This window comes from Lampetra planeri, chromosome 46 (genome assembly GCF_965212315.1).
Source record: "Lampetra planeri chromosome 46, kcLamPlan1.2.h2, whole genome shotgun sequence".
Lineage (NCBI taxonomy): Eukaryota > Metazoa > Chordata > Hyperoartia > Petromyzontiformes > Petromyzontidae > Lampetra > Lampetra planeri.
The window spans coordinates 8,343,911-8,363,820 of NC_136152.1; the positions used below are offsets into that span (position 1 = coordinate 8,343,911).

At 49.6% G+C, this 19,910-nt stretch overlaps 1 protein-coding gene across 1 annotated transcript in view; it reads left to right on the forward strand.

The window, feature by feature from the left end:
- The window catches only part of LOC144733393 (tetratricopeptide repeat protein 39B-like), a 111,066-nt gene that overhangs the window by 53,927 nt on the left and 37,229 nt on the right, over positions 1 to 19,910 (forward strand). Inside the window, exons 3-7 of the mRNA XM_078615299.1 lie at positions 353 to 457; positions 1,518 to 1,649; positions 2,190 to 2,266; positions 18,588 to 18,655; positions 18,746 to 18,810. Of these exons, the coding sequence (XP_078471425.1) occupies positions 353 to 457; positions 1,518 to 1,649; positions 2,190 to 2,266; positions 18,588 to 18,655; positions 18,746 to 18,810 (447 nt within the window). The remainder of the gene's footprint in view (positions 1 to 352; positions 458 to 1,517; positions 1,650 to 2,189; positions 2,267 to 18,587; positions 18,656 to 18,745; positions 18,811 to 19,910) is intronic.

Genomic DNA, 19,910 nt, shown 5'->3' on the forward strand with positions numbered 1-19,910 from the left:
AACCTCTAATGTTGTTCTCTCTTTGCTTTGCAAAATGCCAGCCTGTTATTGGAAGTCACTGCTAGTAAGTAAAACTCTGTATTATATAGTGCCATTCAAGCAAGTCTCACAGCGATTTTCAACACAATCCCAGTAAAAAGCCTTAACATTAAAATAAGAGTATAACAACCCTACGCAAACGAATATGCAAGAGAAAATAAATGTGTTTTCAGACGAGTCTTAAAAACCTCGACCGATGGAGCATCCCTAACGAACTGAGGTATGACATTCCACAAACGAGGCACCTGATTACTGAAAGCTCACCCATTGCTGTTGATGAATGTGGTGAGTTTGTCTATGTTTGTGCCTCCAGCCCATCCCACATGGATCTGGAGACCGGGATTGCAGAGTGCACACTCGTCCTCAACCTCTTTCTCAACAACAAGTTCTCTGAGGCCCTGGAGAAGCTGCAGCCTTGGTATCTGCTCTCACGCACGCTTGACCACGGGGGGAACCCTTGCGTACCCGAGTCGTGCTCACCAATGCACGAAACACCTACCGCCATTGGTTGATACATTTTCCGCATACTCGCTCACCCACGAATTGCGCTCTCTCACCGATGATTCACTCCGTCACTCTCCTATAAGATCGTGCTCACTCGTGCACAAGTCTCCCATATACGCTCACTCTCCTGTGAATTATGCCTACTCAGCTGGTGTACACACTCATCCACGTATATCCCTTTATCTCGGATTTGAAAAGAGCAGGCTATTTTGTGCCTGCTTCATGATCCAAATTTGCCAAATTAGAAAATTACATTGTAAATTACTCAATTGCGATTGCACATAATGGTCATCACCACCTACTGACAGACTATTGCCGACTTGCAGGGAAATTTTGAGTCGCCTCGTGCCACACCAGAACAGCTGTCATGGGAGGTCCCCTTCGAATGTGTGAGATGTGATGTAAGGCGCTTTTGATTTGCTGATGGTTGAAGCCATGCCATACAAATGCAAGGGTGATTACCGTTATTACCGTAGTCTTCCAGCAGTCACACACACACTGCCTATCTTGAGTGCATAATATGCATTCATAGAATTGGTCTTTTTTATAAATGCATTGTTTTTAATTTGGAGCTGCATTTGTATATTGATATTTTGCACACATATACATTGTATTGTGTTGGTTGTGTTGAAGATGGGTTGAACAGGAATGATGATGATGGTGGTGAATGATGGTAGGAGTGGTGGTGATGTGTACACGATAGGGGAGGGCTGGTTGCCGAAACAGACAGAGTGGTCTAAGTGATTCCAGCGACCGAGGGGAAGAGAAGACCGAAGGCTAAGTACGTGGATACTGTCAGGGCGGATGTTGGAAGTCACGTGTCGGCTGTGGGATCTGGCAAAGGGTAGAAAGCGTTGGTGAGGTGCAGTCGTGGCATCATCAGCTTGAGCCAAGAGTGACATCTCGATCTTGAACGGGGGGAGGGTGATGGGAGTGGTGGTGTTTGAAGGCTTTCCTTGTAATCGTGCGCGTAGGTCCCAGGACAGCATATACCATGCCCTGGGATACTGCACCATTCTTGGCCTACAGGCAAACATGACCTTCGACCCTCAGGACATCGCGAATGCCATCGGCTCCACCAAGGCATCTCTGGACGCTTGTCACAAGTAGGTCGGGCTGGTCACAAAGTTACTCGATGATGAAGGTTTATGCGCTCATCCTCTTTACATTGGCCCGTGCTTTTAAGGACAGAGTACCAATATGTAGAAGAAGTTTGTGTTAATGAGCCATTTGGTTGAAAGGCATTGGAAATGTTATTTTGTGATTTTATTGTTTAAAATAAAAGGCTTATTTGTGTTGAGTGAAGTAGTTGATTAAATCATAACTCCCACGTATGGCACGTTGTCATCTCGGGGAATACTCCTTGAATACACACCAGGTTATCGTTGGAAACTGCTGAATTTCAATTGCCATGATGTGCCTGGCTTTGTAGACCATAATATATTATTTTTAATTTTATTTTTCTACCTACGTGACTTTACCGAAAGAACCAAAGAGTATGAAAAAGCATTTGACTTGATAAAAATTGAAGCTCTCACAAACATGGCACAAAATAAAACATATTTAGAAATAATACTGTCTTTATAAAATGCAAGTCGCACTAAGGTTACATTTAGATAGAACCAACATGCATTTTTGTGTACTAGGTTTCGGAGAAAAGTGAGCATTGCGGAGTCTCTAAGCAGCTTTCTGAATCGACCAACGGCAGACCGCTGTACAGAGGGTGAGCATTACACGTGCGAACACGTATGGGTTTACTCTCTCACCACTTGCATCTCCTCAGTTGCGCTTAACTCTCCTGCCTGAGTCCATGTCACGTGGATGCCTGCTCTGTTTGTCCCTTGGTAACATCTCGCCACGGTGGCCATGGTGGCGAGATGTTATCTCCCTCGCTTGGTATGCAACAGATTGTGGTTTCGGTTCCAACCATCACGCCTATGTATTTGGAGTTTGCACATTCTTTCCATGGTCACGTGGATTTTTCTATAGTTCCTACGGTTTTTCACTTCACATTTCGAAATATGCGTTTAGATTATCTGGCTGTAACTATAAAATTCCACACGATAAGCGACTTGATTGGCTTATGTGGAAAAAGAGACTTGATTAGTGGGCTTTGCCTGGTAAAAAAATAGTTTTTAGTTTAGATTAAAAAAGAATATATCTTTCAGTACCGACAAATAACAGCATCTTTTGAGGCCGCTGGCCCCCGAGGCCTCTCCCTGCTGGGCGCCGGCCGCAGGGGGTCCGCCGTCTCCCGATCCCTCGCTCGTGTGTGAACACCTGCTGCTGTGCTCATCGCTCGCGGGAGAAGGGCTGCCGCTCGCCGGCTCTCTTGCGGTTCGACGCTCCGGTGCGCCTGTCCTCGCAGCACTTTGACTCGTCACACGGACGTTCGATTAGCTGAACTGAAGAGACGACCGCCCCGGTGGCTGACTCGAGAAGCAAGAGACCTTCTCCCCTTTCTGCGGCCCCTTTTTATTGTTACCCACATCAAGATTATCCCTATGAGAGGGCTTCTGGGTGAAAACCTGTCAGCCAGGTGCTCTATGGGGGGGAAATCTGTGAGGGTGTGTTTATGTGGAGGGTGGTGAGGTGGAAGCAGTGCCGGCCCTGTCGCTTGGTGGTGGCGAGGTCGTAGATGGGGCGCCCGCAGAGTGGCTTCGCGGCGGTGGCATCACACATCCTTAGTTCTCTCCATTGCTGTGAGGCACTTCCAGTTGTGTTTAACTATGATGTGTCTGTAGAATAATAGTATTACTACTATGAGCCAAGAATGTCTGTGTGTAACACACGTGACGTCACTCCACATGCCGCACCCCCCCCCCCATCATTAATATTCATGAGCGCGTGGATTTTTACACTCACGCAGAAGAAGGTCGAGCGGAAAGATTTTTTTCGCAAATTCGCTTTAAGTTTCACGTTTCTTTATTGAAAGTGAATCTAATAAATAATTATATTCAGAAACAAAGTGGATTTGGAAAAGGATGCAAACTACAATTTTTAGATGTTTTAATCGAAAAGAGAGCAGATGGCTCAATGGGCCACTTTCTACAGGAAAGCAACCCAACTCCCACCACCATCCATCCCAGAAGAATTCCCTCATCAAAACTCTACACCATAGAGCTCGATGTATTTCCGATGATCATCACCTAGCCAGTGAACTGGAACATACACCAAGCTCTCAAGACAAATGTTTATTCAGACTACACAATCCATAAAGCTATCACCCCAACCGTTGGGAAAGAACCATCTGAGGACCCAATCAAAACCATCACCTTGCCATACATAGCAGGGGTCACCAAAATATTTCGAAAATCATGAGCAAACACAAGATCCAGGTTAGATTTAACACAGTACGTAAATTCGTGATCTGATCCCATCTGTGAAGGATGTGATCCCTGACATGCAATATCCCAGCGTCTACAAACTAAGCTGTGTTTGCGGCAGTAGTTACATTGGGGAAACTAAGCGACATGTCTCGGACCGTGTTCGTGAGCATAAGGCAGATCTAAAACCCGGTAGGACCATTGTTTTAATGTGGTTGGCGCACGAAATTGATTTCTCTAAGACAAAGGTACTTTGCAACCCACTGGCTATCAACAAAGATTCGTTCATTAAGCCATCCATCAATACAGACATAGACACAAATTTTAACAGATAAGATGGGTACAAACTCTGCAATCACTGGAAGGATGTTGTCAACCAGTTTAAGTCATAACTGGCTGTCATTTTTCCATTTTAGCACTGCCGTTGCTCACCAGTTTTTTAACCCCTCACATTAACATAACCTCCGCTCTACATGCGGTGTCCTAGCGTTTTTTTCATCCCTCAGATTAACATAAGCTCCTCCTCCAATGCTGCTGACACTTGGGCTACGCCAATTTTAAACCTTTATAAACAGTTTGCCTTTAGAGGCTAACCCCTCTTTTTTTCTCCATATGATGACGACCGCTCGTGTTGCGATTGAAACATCGTAGTTTTTTGTAAAAAAAATGTAACCTATCTACGGGAGTTTACCAAAAGACCCAAAGAATAATTACAACTAGCATCATCAGGCGGACAGCCAGAGTTGTGGAGAAATCCTCCTGTCTTAAATAGAGGGATAAATCGGATGTCGTCACATGTGAGCCAATCAGGTGTGAAGGCCAGAGGGTGGGGGGGGGGGTTTAAAGTATCTTTACCTATAAATCTCATTTTTTGTCTGTCTGTCTGTCTGTGTGTGTGTGCGCACGTTTGTGAGGTATTTGACTCTCAAACGTTGAGGTTTACATAAAAAAGTATGGCTAGGTGCCACGCCGTAAGCCCCGCGGTGAGCAAGCGCTATTCCTTTTTCACATCCGTCAACTTTTAAGTACTTTATTTGGCGATTTTGTGCAGTTTCCGTTTATTTATTTAAAACGCCACTCGGCTGACCGAGGGTTGCCCTTGGCAACGCACACGCGTCATTGGTGGAGGGGGAATTCTCTTTCACCTTCAAAATGCAAATCAACGCTGAGGTAAATTTTTCAAAGTTTAATGTCCCCCCCCCCCACCCCGATGCGTGCAGTTACTACTATACAGTCGGTTGATATTAATATTATCGCGTTTACATAGTATTATTGTAGCGCGGGCAGGGGGATGGTGGGGGCAGGGGTAGCGGCCCAGCCCCAAGCCTGCCAAGGTGCCACCTCGGCCGGCTGGGCAATCTAGGCGAGGCCGGGGGCTCTGCACGTACATAGAAAACTATTATTTAACTATTATTTAAAAAATACGTTTGGAAATATTCAACTATTAATGTTTGTGTGTAGACTAATATTTAAAATTAAATTAAATGCAAAATATTACCATATGATTGTGTGTTTTTATGAAGCTGCGCCAGTCTACTGGCAGTCTGTCATGTGGCCTTTTGCCTGCCTATTAATTCAAGTCAGTGCACTGGCAGTCTATTATCTACACTATATGCATTGCTACTGGCCAGGGTGAGTGTATGCCAGTCTATAATCTGTTGCCTGCTTTTTTACCTTGCTCAGTGTACTGCCAGTCTTTCATGTAGACTGTATCCTGCTTTTTAAGCTGCTGACCGTATTGCCAGCTTATTATGTCGACTTTAGCAATGCTTAGGTCATTGAGTCAGTGTACTGCCAGTCTATAATTTAGACTGTAGCCCGCTTATTAACTTAAGTGTGCGTACTGCTGCTCTATAATGTAGACTTATTCTAGCTTGAATGCATTTCTATTGTTTGGTTTGCTCACGTCACGCTATTTACTGATATGTAGTACTGCGATGCTGATTTTTATGTTATACTGTTAAATACGTTGTACTTAGCTACAGCCGATTTTTTTTCATCTATCATTTTGTTACATTTGTGGGAAAATCAACCATTGGCGTACTGCACCTTTTCTTTCGACCCAAGCAGGGAGCACGCAGGGAGTTTCAATGTCCCAACTTTTGTTGAGCTTGCTGTTCTTTTGGTGGGTGAGGAACATGGTAAGAGAGACATTGTGCTTCGATACCAAGACAACACCATCAAACTTCCCTGACACAACCAGAGCATATGATGCCCTACAATACCCAATTTTACTGTGGCAAGCCCAAGATGGCTACCATGTCCAGATTCCTAAAATGATAATTATCAAAGCTACAGGACAAAGACATCCTCACATAACTGTCTCCTCTAAAGACTTCCATTCCTTCATGATCATGGACAGAGGAGGAAACCACATATTACGCTGCGCAAACCTCTTTCACCAGTATGTTGTTGATGAGTATGCCAAAATTGAGAGTGAGCGTCTTCTTTACGTGTTGAACAGTACGCTTATCTCTGGGATGCAATCAATGCTGACGGAGATGCAAACGCTCAGAATGTGGGCAGATTCCTTTTGTTTGCCTTCATCCTTCACAGCTGGACCAAGATACATGCATGATAAGACTCAGGATGCCATGACATACAACAGCCAATATGGCAGGCCCGATCTCTTATCACCTTCACTTGCAATCCGAAATGGAAAGAGATCCAGGTTTAGCTTTATCCAAACCAAAAAGCCAACAGACACACATGACATCTTAGCAAGGGTCTTTAAACTCAAAGTTGATGACCTCATGATGCTTATTACGACTAACGAAGGCGGCGTCTTTGGAAAGACAAGCAGTAACTTGCATACCATTGAGTGCCAAAAATGTCGTCTTCCTCATGCTCACATTTTGCTATGGATGAGGGAAAAAATTCACGCAAGTGACATTGACACATTTATCAGTGCTGAGTTACCTGACCCCCATCAAGACCCTGCCCTTTTTATGTGGTCTGCAAGCAAATGGTCTATGGCCCATGTGGGCAGTTCAATCCAAATTCGCCATGTATGTGTAATAGAGTTCACGACTTTTGGACGCCGGAGTTGGAGGCACACGGGTTTTATTCACACAGCACGGTTCTGGCATACAACACTAGAGGGGGTGTCGGCCCCCTCACCCGGCTAGCTGGGGATACACGCGCTAGCTACTTCCTAGCCTGCCTCCTAGTCCTCCTCTAACGGGCTAGGGGAGGCTATCTGGCCCGACACTGGTAAGTCGGGCCCGGTACCCCGAGTCCCAGACCAGCGCTGACAAGAGCACCGGCTCTGGATCTCGGGACCATGCCGCTGGCTCGGTCCTGTTCGGCCCTGATAAGGACGGCGAACCAGGGGAGTCCAGCGCTCTAGCTAAGACGTCTTCAGTCTTCACTGGTTAGCTTAACAAGAACCCCGAGCCCTTCGATACATCCCCTTTTATACCCAACCCCCCGCTGAGGGGTGGGGCCCCCCCGGGGTGCCTGGCGCGGACGTCGTAGAGAGCACCTCCCCGTGCACTCACGTAGCCCCGCCCACTGTGTTTGTTTGCCATAAGCTGCCATGCATAATGGGCTCTCTCTCTAACACCCCTACATCACCCCTCCCCCCCGCATAGCTTGCAGCCGTCCCGGCTGCCAACATACAAAAAAAATGACAATAAAAGCGCATTTACCCCCTGACCGCGCGTGTGCCTCACTATTTTTCAACAATAACAAGAACAACAACAAGAACACAACAAGAACGCAACAGCGAGAAGAGAAAACAACCCGACGCACCCCCCCCGAATAAATATGAATTCCGTAAAAACAGCCTATATACAATTTGCAGGGAACCCACCACACACACAACACATGGCGAACCCAACATATGTACATCCAATGAGCCGGGAACACACCACCCACACAACACACAATGAACACAACCTATGTACACATCTTCCGGCCTCACAACAGTCTGCGCATTTTAGCGCGCATCCTTGCAGCGGGCCCCTCACACGGGGTAACCCCAGGTGGCGGACCGTCAAGTGGCAACTGTCCGTCTCGGAGTGAGTCCTCATCCGACGCCGCGTGACCCTTGGCATCCCCAGGAGGGGTGATCGGGCGTGAGCCCGTCACTCCTGATGCACCTGGAGGTGGCACAGCCGGCAAGGCGTTAGGTGAGAGCGACGGAGACGGACCCAGTGAGTCGGTCGACCCCCCACATGTTTGGCCACGCGTGTGTGAAGTGGGGATGTGTACCGCAACGAAGGGTTTTAATCTAGAGGGGTGCACGAACCACCGCCGCTTCCCCCATTTGATGCGCACGCACTGCGGTCGCAAAACCTCGACCACCTCCACAGGGCCCCGCCACGGCCGCACCAGCTTAGAGGAGGTAGCAAGTGGCACCTGGGGACAGTGCAGCCATGCCTTGTCCCCCGGCTTCCACTGCGGCATGTGCGCCCGACCCAGTCTGAGTCGCTCATTCGCTTTCTGACGGCGGTCAGAGTTTTGCATGGCAGCATCCCGTGCCTCAGTTAATTTGGCCAGATTAAATTTTACATGGTCAGCCAATTTAGTTTTACTCTGCGGCGCGGGGATCTGCAGCTGGGCACGAACAGGCGGGTCAGGTTCGCGGCCGTACATGAGGTAGAAGGGGGAAAATCCCGTAGCTGCATCGGGGGCCATTCGGTATGCCGCCAAGACCCCTTGAATTTGCAGGTCCCAATCGGTCTGTGAGTCCGAAACCTACTGTGACAACATTGACGTGATGGTGCGATGCAGACGCTCGACCATCCCGTCAGTTTGCGGGTGATACGGGGAGGTACGAATTTTCTTCGTGCCCAGGAGCTCACAGACTTGTTGGAGTAGTTTGCCGGAAAAATTTCTGCCCTGGTCGGTCAGCAGCCGCTCCGGAGCACCTTTGTCCAGGACATATCCCTGAACAAAGGCCTCCACGATGGCTGCTGCCGACTGATTGGCAAGGGGCCAGGCCATAGGCCAGCGCGTAAAATACTCCACACCAGTCAACAAATATCTATTGCCCCTGGGGGTGGCGGGGAATGGGCCCAAAATATCCAGCGCGACAAGCTCATTTATTCTGGACACTTTGATTGATTGCAAGGGTGGGTTAGACTCCCGTGCCGGCGGTTTTCGTTGCGCGCACCGAGGGCATGACCCCAATAAATCCCCGACATCCCTCGTCATGCCTGGCCAAAAAAAATCAAGTTGGAGCAAGGCGAGGGTCTTTTGGGTCCCCAGGTGTAGGAGGCGCTCGTGAGCGGCCCACACCACCTTGCCCCGCAACCCAGAAGGGACCACCAGCCGGTGTCGATGGGATTTCCCGTCCCAATGCATCAGCAGACCTTGCACCATCTCCCATGCGTCGGCATCACACCTCCCCCGAGCAGCACCCCCGACGCGACGACGCCACCCGAGGAGGGAGGTATCCTCCATCTGGAGGCGCCCCCATTCAGTGACGGGCAACCCCAACAGGGAATCTTTTCCCTGTTGTGCGATCGAATTAGTAATCAATGTTTCGTCGTCATCGGCGGCCGCCAAGACCGGAACCGATATGTCCCCCGGAGGCCTGCAATGTCCAGACCCCAGGAGGCATGCACATTCGGAGGTGGTTGGCATGCGCGACAGAGCGTCCGCATTGGTGTGGCGAACGCCCTTACGGTAGGTGGTTTCAAAATCACAGTCCTGGAGAATCTCCAACCATCGAGACAATTGTCCCGATGGTTGTTGAACTCGCAGGGCCTACTGTAGTGCCGCATGATCTGTGCGGACGGTGAAATGCCGACCGTACAGATATGGGCGATACTGTTGGATGAAATAGACAATTGCCAACAGTTCCCGACGGGTGACACAATATCTTTGCTCCGCAGGAGACAACACCCGACTACCGTACGCGACCACCCGTTCCACGCCGTCAACCACCTGGGAAAGCACGCCCCCAATACCCGTGTTGCTCGCATCGGTGTCAAGCAAAAAGGGCTTAGAAAAATCGGGGTAAACCAAGGGAGGAGCTTTCACCAGAGCGTCCCGAAGGGAGCGGAAAGCAGCTTCCTCCTCCTGTCCCCAGTGGAACCGAACCCCTTTTGACGTTAAAGCGTGTAGGGGTTTCGCAATCGTCGCAAAATCCGCGACAAACCATCGGTAATAGGACGCGAAGCCAATGAAACTCCTGACCTCTCCCACCGAGGTGGGAGTCGGCCAGGAGCTGACGCACTGCGTTTTGGCGGGATCGGTAGCAATACCTGAGCGTCCCACGATGTGTCCCAAATAATGCACCGATTCGCGTAACAGATGACATTATTGGGGTTTGAATTTCAAATTAGCAGCCCGCATCTTTTGGAAAACCGCCCGCAACCTCTGGAGATGTTCGTCAAATGTTTTACTAAAGACGATAACGTCATCCAAATAAATCAAGCACGAGTCCCATTGCAATCCAGCCAAAACTAATTCCATCAAACGCTGGAAAGTTGCCGGCGCTGAGTGGAGTCCCATCGGCAACCGGTTGAATTGGAACAGGCCGTGCGGTGTACGGAAAGCAGTTTTAGGCTTTGAATCATCGTCCAGAGGAAGCTGCCAGAATCCCGAAAGTAAATCCAATGTGGAGAAGAATCGCGCTCCCGCCAAGGCGTCAAGCGATTCGTCCATCCGTGGGAGCGGGTATGCGTCGGCCACCAAAATTTTGTTAAGGCGCCGAAAATCAACGCAAAACCGCAACGAGCCATCCTGTTTCTTAACTAGGACGATCGGCGCTCCCCAAGGGCTGGTGGAAGGAGAAATGATGTCGGCGGCTAACATGTCATCAACAGCCGATTTGACATGGTCCTTTTCGGCGGGACTTAACCGAAAAGGATTCTGGCGTATTGGCGCGCTGTCACCCGTATCAATATGGTGACGCAGCAGATGAGTGCAGCCCAAATCGTATTTGTCCCGACTGAAAACGTCGGAAAATTCCCGCAGTAGTGTTTTAAGCTGTTGACGCTCTGAATTTGACAGGTCCGTCGATCCCGCACAAAGCGCCTCGAGCCACCCTTCATCGCTGTCCGAATGTGGTCGCGGCGCAGGGACAGCGCTCACGTGATTCGCGACGGGTTCCTCACAGGGCACCGGCGTTGCGTGAGCTAGCACGGTCCCCTGTGGGACCACCACCGTCTGCGAGCCCACATTGAGGACCGCGATGAAGGGGTCTCCGTCCCCTCTTACTATGGTCTGGGCCGGAAGTAAATGAGGTCCACTAACCCCGGCCCTAGACGGCCCCAGCAGAACCCCCTGGGCCCCAATGCCCTTAGCGAAGGGCCGCCGAAGTTTCAAAGGAATCAACATTTGTGCCCCCAGAGGAACGCGCACCGTTCTATCTACGAACGCCGGCACCGTCGCGAACGCCGTCCGACTCGTAACGGGGGATGTCAGAAATGCCATGCGTCGGCCCAATGGGAGCTCAATGCATCCCTGGTCGATTAATATCCTAATCGGCATTTTGGCCAGGAAGTCTGTCCCCAGCAGGCACGGAACCGCCAGCGAGGAGGAAACAAAAATCGGCCCAGACAATTTAATATCCCCGATACAAATTTTGGCTCGAATTTGTCCAATGATGCCAAGTTAGCCCCCATTAGCAGCATAGAATGGCACGTTAACGGGCATCAAAGGACGGCTCTGGACAGGGAGAATATTGGAAATCAATTCCGAAATAATGGTCGCCGATGCTCCCGTATCGACCAGAATGCGCACCTCAACCCCGTCGATGTGCCCCACAACGGCAGACGACCCCGATGATGCGGCTACAACACGATGGGCCAACACAGACCACTGGCTGGGTTCGATATGAGTACCCAGAGTGGTGCGTGTTGGTGCGATGGTGCGCGATATCGACCCCCCATTCGCTGCGGTGTTTGAGTGTGTGACGGGCGTGTGCGTGGGCCAAACATGAGGGGTGCCGCGACTCGCTGGGTTATGATGACGGAGCTTGGGAAGAGGGCCGGCGTCCCGTCGAGGTGTCGTCCCCCGCTGCCGAGGAGAGCGGCACCCCGAGGCGACATGGCCCCGGATGCCGCAGTTGTAACAGCGCGGGAGCGCTGGCGAAGACGATGGATGGTCGAGATGGCCCGAACCGCCCCGGTCCGCCCGTACTCCCGCTCCCTGCTGCCGTTGAAGGTCGATGGCGCAAATCTCTTCCGCCGGGAGGGTGGCTGCAGCCACGGCACGCCCGCTCGCCGCCTTGCTGGCCTTCCGTCGTTGCGCGAGCAGGTTTGCGTGGAGGAGTCGTGCCACTTGGAGGGAGCACATCTCCGCGTCGTCTTGTGCGACGATGACGATATCCAAGTCGTCCGCCAGCAGGAATATCTTTTCCGTGACCATGGCGTCGACACCTTCGATGTCCATCCGTGGAAAGGCCGCCTTCGCCAGTGCCAGGAGGCTTGTGCGGTACGCCAGGGGCGACTCCTTTGCCCCCCGCTGGCGATCGTAAAAGAGTTGGCGACAGTCCGACGGCGGACCGTAGACCGCAGCCAGCAGCTGCATCGCCGTCTGCAGCGTGGAGCGCCTCTCCTTCGGTGCCGATGTTAGAGTGGCAAGGGCGTCGCTGTCGAGGAGTGCCGGCAGCGCGCGGAGAGCCTCGGCGTCCGTCCACTGCGCCATTTCCTGGTGAGCGAGGAAGCGCCGCTGGAAGCCGCCCCAGTCGCCTTCCTCGCCCACAAATTCTTTGAGTGGAGGTAGCCGCTGATGTAACGCAGCGGCTGCCGCGGAAGGTCGCACTCCCCCGTCTCCCCCACCCGGCTGTGCCGCGACTCCGTCTCCCCCACCCAGCTGTGCCGCGGCTCGAACAACCGATGGCATCGCCGGTCGCACCCGTGGTGACGTGCCGTCCGTTGGTGATGACGCTGCAGGTACTGTATGCCCGCCGTTGGACTCGATGCTCAACCCGGCCACGCCCTCAACAGCAGCTGCGGCGATGGCGGGATTTTTAAAGTGGTGCTCCGTCAAAATGGCGGGAAGGCGCTGTGGTCGCCGGCTGCCGTCGCCCCGTGGCGGTCCAGCAGCCCCCAACTGTGTGATCTGGTCCAGCATGGCGGCAGCGGCGTACAGCAGCTTAGCGTGCGCCTGCCTCAGCCCCTCTGTCGACGGCTCTCCATTCTCCTGTTGCTGCGGTGTGGACGCATCCGACCCCGACTGCTCCGTGTTTTCTTCAGCTGTCCCGGGCTCCCCGACTGCAACGGTGTCCTCCCCCTCCGGTACCCTGACTCGAGCTGTCCGGCGCGTGTCCATGTTCGTAGATCTTTACTTCTGACACCAGATGTAATAGAGTTCACGACTCTTGGACGCCGGAGTTGGAGGCACACGGGTTTTATTCACACAGCACGGTTCTGGCATACAACACTAGACGGGGTGTCGGCCCCCTCACCCGGCTAGCTGGGGATACACGCGCTAGCTACTTCCTAGCCTGCCTCCTAGTCCTCTTCTAACTGGCTAGGGGAGGCTATCTGGCCCGACACTGGTAAGTCGGGCCCGGTACCCTGAGTCCCAGACCAGCGCTGACAAGAGCACCGGCTCTGGATCTCGGGACCACGCCGCTGGCTCGGTCCTGTTCGGCCCTGATAAGGACGGCGAACCAGGGGAGTCCAGGGCTCTAGCTAAGACGTCTTCAGTCTTCACTGGTTAGCTTAACAAGAACCCCGAGCCTTCCGATACATCCCCTTTTATACCCAACCCCCCGCTGAGGGGTGGGGCCCCCCCGGGGTGCCTGGCGCGGACGTCGTAGAGAGCACCTCCCCGTGCACTCACGTAGCCCCACCCACTGTGTTTGTTTGCCATAAGCTGCCATGCATAACGGGCTCTCTCTCTAACACCCCTACATATGCAAGACCGCAGGTGTACCAATAAGTATCCACGAAACTTCTTGAAAGACACTCAGTCGGGCCATGATGGCTATCCTCTATATCGTTGCAGAAATCCTGAGCATGGTGGATTTGAAACAATGCTCAGACCTGCCACTAACTCTCAAATGAAGGTTGACAACCGGTGGATCATTCCCTACTGCCCTCTTCTGTGCAAGATCTTCGAGGCACACTTTAATGTGGAATTCTGTGAAAGCCATAAAATATGTTTGCCAATACATCAACAAAGGCTCTGACATGGCTGTCTTTGCCTTACACAACAGAGCAGCAAAGTGTAGATAATAATAATAGTTAAATTTGTAACGCGCGCAAATTTGCAGACGTAGTGGCCGCAACTCAGAGGCGCGGAGTCAAGCTCAGAGTCGCTGAAAAGCATAATTGTAGAGGTGAGTTTTTAAGTGTCTCTTGTAGGAGGTGATTGAGGTGATGCTGCGAATGTGCAGAGGGATATCGTTCCAGACTGTTGGGGCTGCCACTGAGAAACGGCGCATAGACATGACCATCCTGGATCTTGGTATCAAGAGGAGGTCGTGAGTCGCGCTGCGCAGGCATCTGCCATGTGCTGAGCTGCAAGTTGTCAATAATGAAGAAAGGTACAGCGGGCAGGCGGATATAAAGGCATTGTGGCAGAGGCAGGCGGTCTTGTATGTGACCCTACTGGCGATGGGTAGCCAGTTGAGAGCATGGAGACAAGCTAGTGAGTCGAGACGGGGATGAGTGTGGGCAATGACGACGCGTGCTAGGTTGTTTTGTAGTCTTTGAAGTTTCAAATGAGGTTAAACATGTTGTCTAAGGAAGATACATCAGCAGCAATGAGGCCATTTGGTGAATTCTTGGCTTCCCCATCCATGAGCGTTCCCCCACATTCATCCATTTGGCAGTTCACCTCGAAAATGGTCAACGCATCTACTTCACCGAAGGATATGCCCAACAACAGGTCTTGGCTCCACAAGATACCACCCTGATGGCGTTCTTTGTTTTGTGCCAAAGGGATCCATTTGCTGCCAACCTGCTCTACCATTAAGTTCCTCCTACTATACATGAAGTGCTAAAAAAATGGAAGCGACGTGCTGCTCACGGTGATTCTGATGCCTTATGAAGAGTATACACAGTTCATCCCAACAATCAGGAGAGTGCTACTTTCTCCGAATGCTTCTCCATGTTGTCAAAGGGCCCAAATATTTCTAACACCTCAAAACGGATGATATTGGAGGGGGGCCACCGGTGGACGGGGGCCGCTGGGTGGTCACGTGGTATAGAGGAGCTCTCGGGAGCCTTCGAGAAAGGGCCAAAGAGATCGAGAAGGTTCGGCGGGGAGAGAGGCGGAGCCAGCCCCAGCCCGGGCCGATATAACGGGGGCCCGTGTGGGGCACGGGGTTCTTGACTGTTGGTGAGTGAAGATCCATGTCGGGTTGAAGAAGCCTCTAGCCACGTGGTCCGGGTCCCAGCTCTTGGTCCGGACCGGGATAGCGGGACCGTGTCTAGTTCTGCCATAGCATGGTTATATGGGCGTTCAACACCCGAGTGTAGGTTACGTGATGTGTTGAGTTGATGTAATAAATAGTGTTGTTCCCAAGACAACGTTTGTGACTCAGTTGGACTCACTACAGTAGTACAAGTACAAAGAAGGTAAACAAATCACCCAAACATCTATATACAGTGAGGGAAAAAAGTATTTGATCCCCTGCTGATTTTGTATGTTTGCCCACTGACAAAGAAATGATCAGTCTATAATTTTAATGGTAGGTTTATTTGAACAGTGAGAGACAGAATAACAACAACAAAATCCAGAAAAACGCATGTCCAAAATGTTATAAATTGATTTGCATTTTAATGAGGGAAATAAGTATTTGACCCATCTGCAAAACATGACTTAGTACTTGGTGGCAAAACTCTTGTTAGCAATCACAGAAGTTTCTTGTAGTTGGCCACCAGGTTTCCACACATCTCAGGAGGGATTTTGTCCCACTCCTCTTTGCAGTTCTTCTCCAAGTCATTAAGGTTTCGAGGCTGACGTTTGGCAATTCGAACTTTCAGCTCCCTCCACAGATTTTCTATGGGATTAAGGTCTGGAGACTGGCTAGGCCACTCCAGGATCTTAATGTGCTTCTTCTTGAGCCACTCCTTTGTTGCCTTGGCCGTGTGTTTTGGGTCATTGTCATGCTGGAATACCCATCCGCAACCCATTTTCAATGCCCTGGCTGAGGGAAGGAGGTTCTCACCCAAGATTTGACGGTACATGGCCCCGTCCATCGTCCCTTAGATGCGGTGAAGTTGTCCTGTCCCCTTAGCAGAAAAACACCCCCAAAGCATAATGTTTCCACCTCCATGTTTGACGGTGGGGATGGTGTTCTTGGGGTCATAGGCAGCATTCCTCCTCCTCCAAACATGGCGAGTTGAGTTGATGCCAAAGAGCTCCATTTTGGTCTCATCTAACTACAACACTGTCACCCAGTTGTCCTCTAAATCATTCAGATGTTCATTGGCAAACTTCATACGGGCATGTATATGTGCTTTCTCGAGCAGGGGGACCTTGCGGGCACTGCAGGATTTCAGTCCTTCACGGCATAGTGTGTTACCAACTGTTTTCTTGGTGACTATGGTCCCAGCTGCATTGAGATCATTGACAAGATCCTCCTGTGTAGTTCTGGGCTGATTCCTCACCGTTCTCATGATCATTGCAACTCCACGAGGTGAGATCTTGCATGGAGCCCCAGGCCGAGGGAGATTGACAGTTCTTTTGTGTTTCTTCAATTTGCGAATAATCGCACCAACTGTTGTCACCTCACCAAGCTGCTTGGCGATGGTCTTGTAGCCCATTCCAGCCTTGTTTAGGTCTACAATCTTGTCCCTGACATCCTTGTAGAGTTCTTTGGTCTTGGCTATGGTGGAGAGTTTTGAATCTGATTGATTGATTGCTTCTGTGAACATGTGTCTTTTATACAGGTGTAGGGGTGTTACGGGAGGGCGAACAAACACACAAGGGGTGGTTATGCCCGCACGCGGAAGGATGCTTACATCCACGTTCGCATCGGTTAGCCCTGGGGGGCTGTAACGGCATTGTGATCCCCCACGGCCCCACCTCTCGTGGGGGAGTTGCTATATAAGGCAGTGAGCCGGTGGGCTTGGGGTTCAGTATTCATCTTAACCAGCGAAGAGTGAAGACCGGCTAGATAGGCCCTGGGACTCCCCTGGATCGCTGTCCTTCTAAGGACCGACCAGGGCAAGCCAGTGGCGTGGCCCCGAGAGCCCAGAGCTGATGCTCTTGTAAGAGCCGGTCTGGTGGCTAAGGCTGCCGTGATCCTAGCTTGGCCAGAGCTGGATCAGCTAGCGTCCCCTAGCTCTCGAGTGGAGGACCTGGGAGTAGGCTAGCCGGGCTAGAGTTTGTGGGGTCTCCCTGTTAGACGGGTGAAGGGGCCGTTACCCCTTCAAGTGTTGTATACATTGGCCTATGCTGAGTGTAACATTATAATAAATAAGTGTGCCTCCGACTACGTCGTCTATGTCTCATTGAACCTACTACACAGGTAACAAGCACTCCCTGTAAGAGTGTGCTCCTAATCTCAGCTCGTTACCTGTATAAAAGACACCTGGGAGCCAGAAATCGTTCTGATTGAGAGGGGGTCAAATACTTATTTCCCTCATTAAAATGCAAATCAATTTATAACATTTTTGACATGCGTTTTTTTTATTTTTATGTTGTTATTCTGTCTCTCACTGTTCAAATAAACCTACCATTAAAATTATAGGCTGATCATTTCTTTGTCAGTGGGCAAACGTACAAAATCATCAGGGGATCAAATACTTTTTTCCCTCACTGTATATAAAGTTAATAGTTTTGTGTGTGTGTGCGCGTTTTTGCCAGCAAGTGCCTGTTGTATGTACCGTTTTTTTTGGAGTCCAGCGATTCCAGCGATTGATTTGATATGTCTCCATTTTATCATGTACTGCATCTGTATCATGTGAGAAAGGGCGTATGAGTATGCGCAACGTTGGTGCTCTTGTTGCACAACATTAATGGTTGACACCTCATCAATGTGGCTTTTATTTCACTATATACGATTATCACCTCTGTGACTTTTCTTTGATGACATACACTTTTAATTGTTTTCTCAAAATACCATCACCATTTACTGTATACAGCTCAGCTATAGTACATGGTGAGGGTATGTAACAACATCACACACTCGTGTACTATATCTGAGCTGTATACAGTAGATAGTATGATGTGTAATGTTTGGAACAACCTCATCCCTTGGGTCCGAATTACGGCCCCCCCAGTTAGTGCATAAAAATTACAATGGATATCCATTACAAGTTGGTCGCGAAAGCCAACGTGTTAAAAAAACATTCTATTGATTTTGATAATGTTTAAATGTTATGTAAAACGAATTATTACTGGCCAAGACTAATTCGTGAATCTATTGAAATTAGAAAAATAAATAACTTTGAACATGCTGACAGCTGCAGGCTTTTAGCATATCGTAATATAATTACAAAAAAAACCCCTCTGCTCTCTGCACATCTTTGGTTCACAGTGATGACGTCCTCTGACTATATTTGAGACCGAAATCAGGTAGATCTCTTCACAATTCTGGCAAAATCGCCCGATGATGCTGGATGCAATTAGCAGCGAAACATCATACTCAAATTGTAAATGTTGTCGATTTACCCTCCAACACACCAGTGGGCTGAAGTAGTAACTAATTGGCATGTTTTGTTTACGTGACAAACCTTACTGGTTGGCAGTGGCGGGTGGTGGCGTGTTAACACCCCTAACCCACAAAAAACCTTAATATGAATAAACTGTAAGTGATGAATAATCCGTGTCTTTGCATCTTTGTCTCTCAACCTTCAGAGGAGATGCATGCGGAGTTGTGTTATGCTGAGTGTTTACTCCAGAGAGCCGCACTCACGTTCATACAGGTAATGCACACACGCTTGCACGCACATACACAATTACTCAGGCACAGGTGAGCATTGGTACAGGTGCACATTTGCGTTTGTGCATTTCAGGATGAAAATCTCATTAGCTTCATACGTGGAGGTATGAAAATTCGGAACAGCTATCAGATCTACAGGTATGTGCAGCTACACATGTGTAATGCATTGGCCTATTTACTATATTGTCATCTTACACACCGCTTTAAATGATATACTGTTCAGTTCATAAAGGTTGGACTTTTTTCATAACGAAGTTAATGTCTGTTGCAATAAAATATTTAATCTGCACATTCCTAGCCCTTCCATAGATTAGCCACTCCCCCTTCCACCTCCTCTTGAACCCCCCACCCCCCCTCACGTGTTCATTTTGAAAAAAAAGTTCAGTGAACCTTTTAAAATCCCAATGGCAAGCTATATAAATAAGGACGTGGACCACCTGTAACACTGGACCACATGTTTATTGTTGGAATGTACACATGAAAGCAGGGATGCAAAAAAAACAGGTGCATTTGGATCTATACAGACAGACAAGTAAATGCTGATGGAATACCCATAGCGAGTCAGTGACTGCATGCTCCCACTGCCCGCAGTGTAGCTGCATGTCCACGCGTTTTCATCACCATGCGAGGGCAGGCATGTGCATCTATACCGTGAGCAATAGGCACGTAGCAAATGCGAGAAAACACTTTTAAGACACAGCTTCTGATGATGGAGAGATTGATCCTGTCCGAAAAGGGGCAGAGTCATTTTACTTTCTTTTCTCACCTCCGGCCAGAGTTTCCCACTGCAAAGGCATTTTTCAGTGCTACCGTCTTCACGTATAAATGCACCAGTTTGTGGACTCGAATCGGTTGGGAGGAAAGTTCAAGGTTTCAAGTTTATTGTGTTTAACCATCATGAGGCCTCCTTTGCCAGTAGCAAAATATAATAATAGGTTTTTTACCCTTTTTTCTGGCAACAAAACTGACACCTTTTTACAAGAAATCATGTTTGCATTAACCACAATACCTGTGGTCAGAATGGAAACAAAAAACAACTCTGATAATATATGCATTGTCCTTGAAATTGATTGGTCCACACCAGAGACAGCTTTTCTTAGAGCCCAGTCTCACATGGTGTTGGACCAGATGACACCAAAAGGCGCCTTTTGGCGTCATCTGGTCCAACACCGCAGGTATTGTGGTTAATGCAAACATGATTCCTTGTAAAAAGGTGTCAGTTTTGTTGCCAGAAAAAA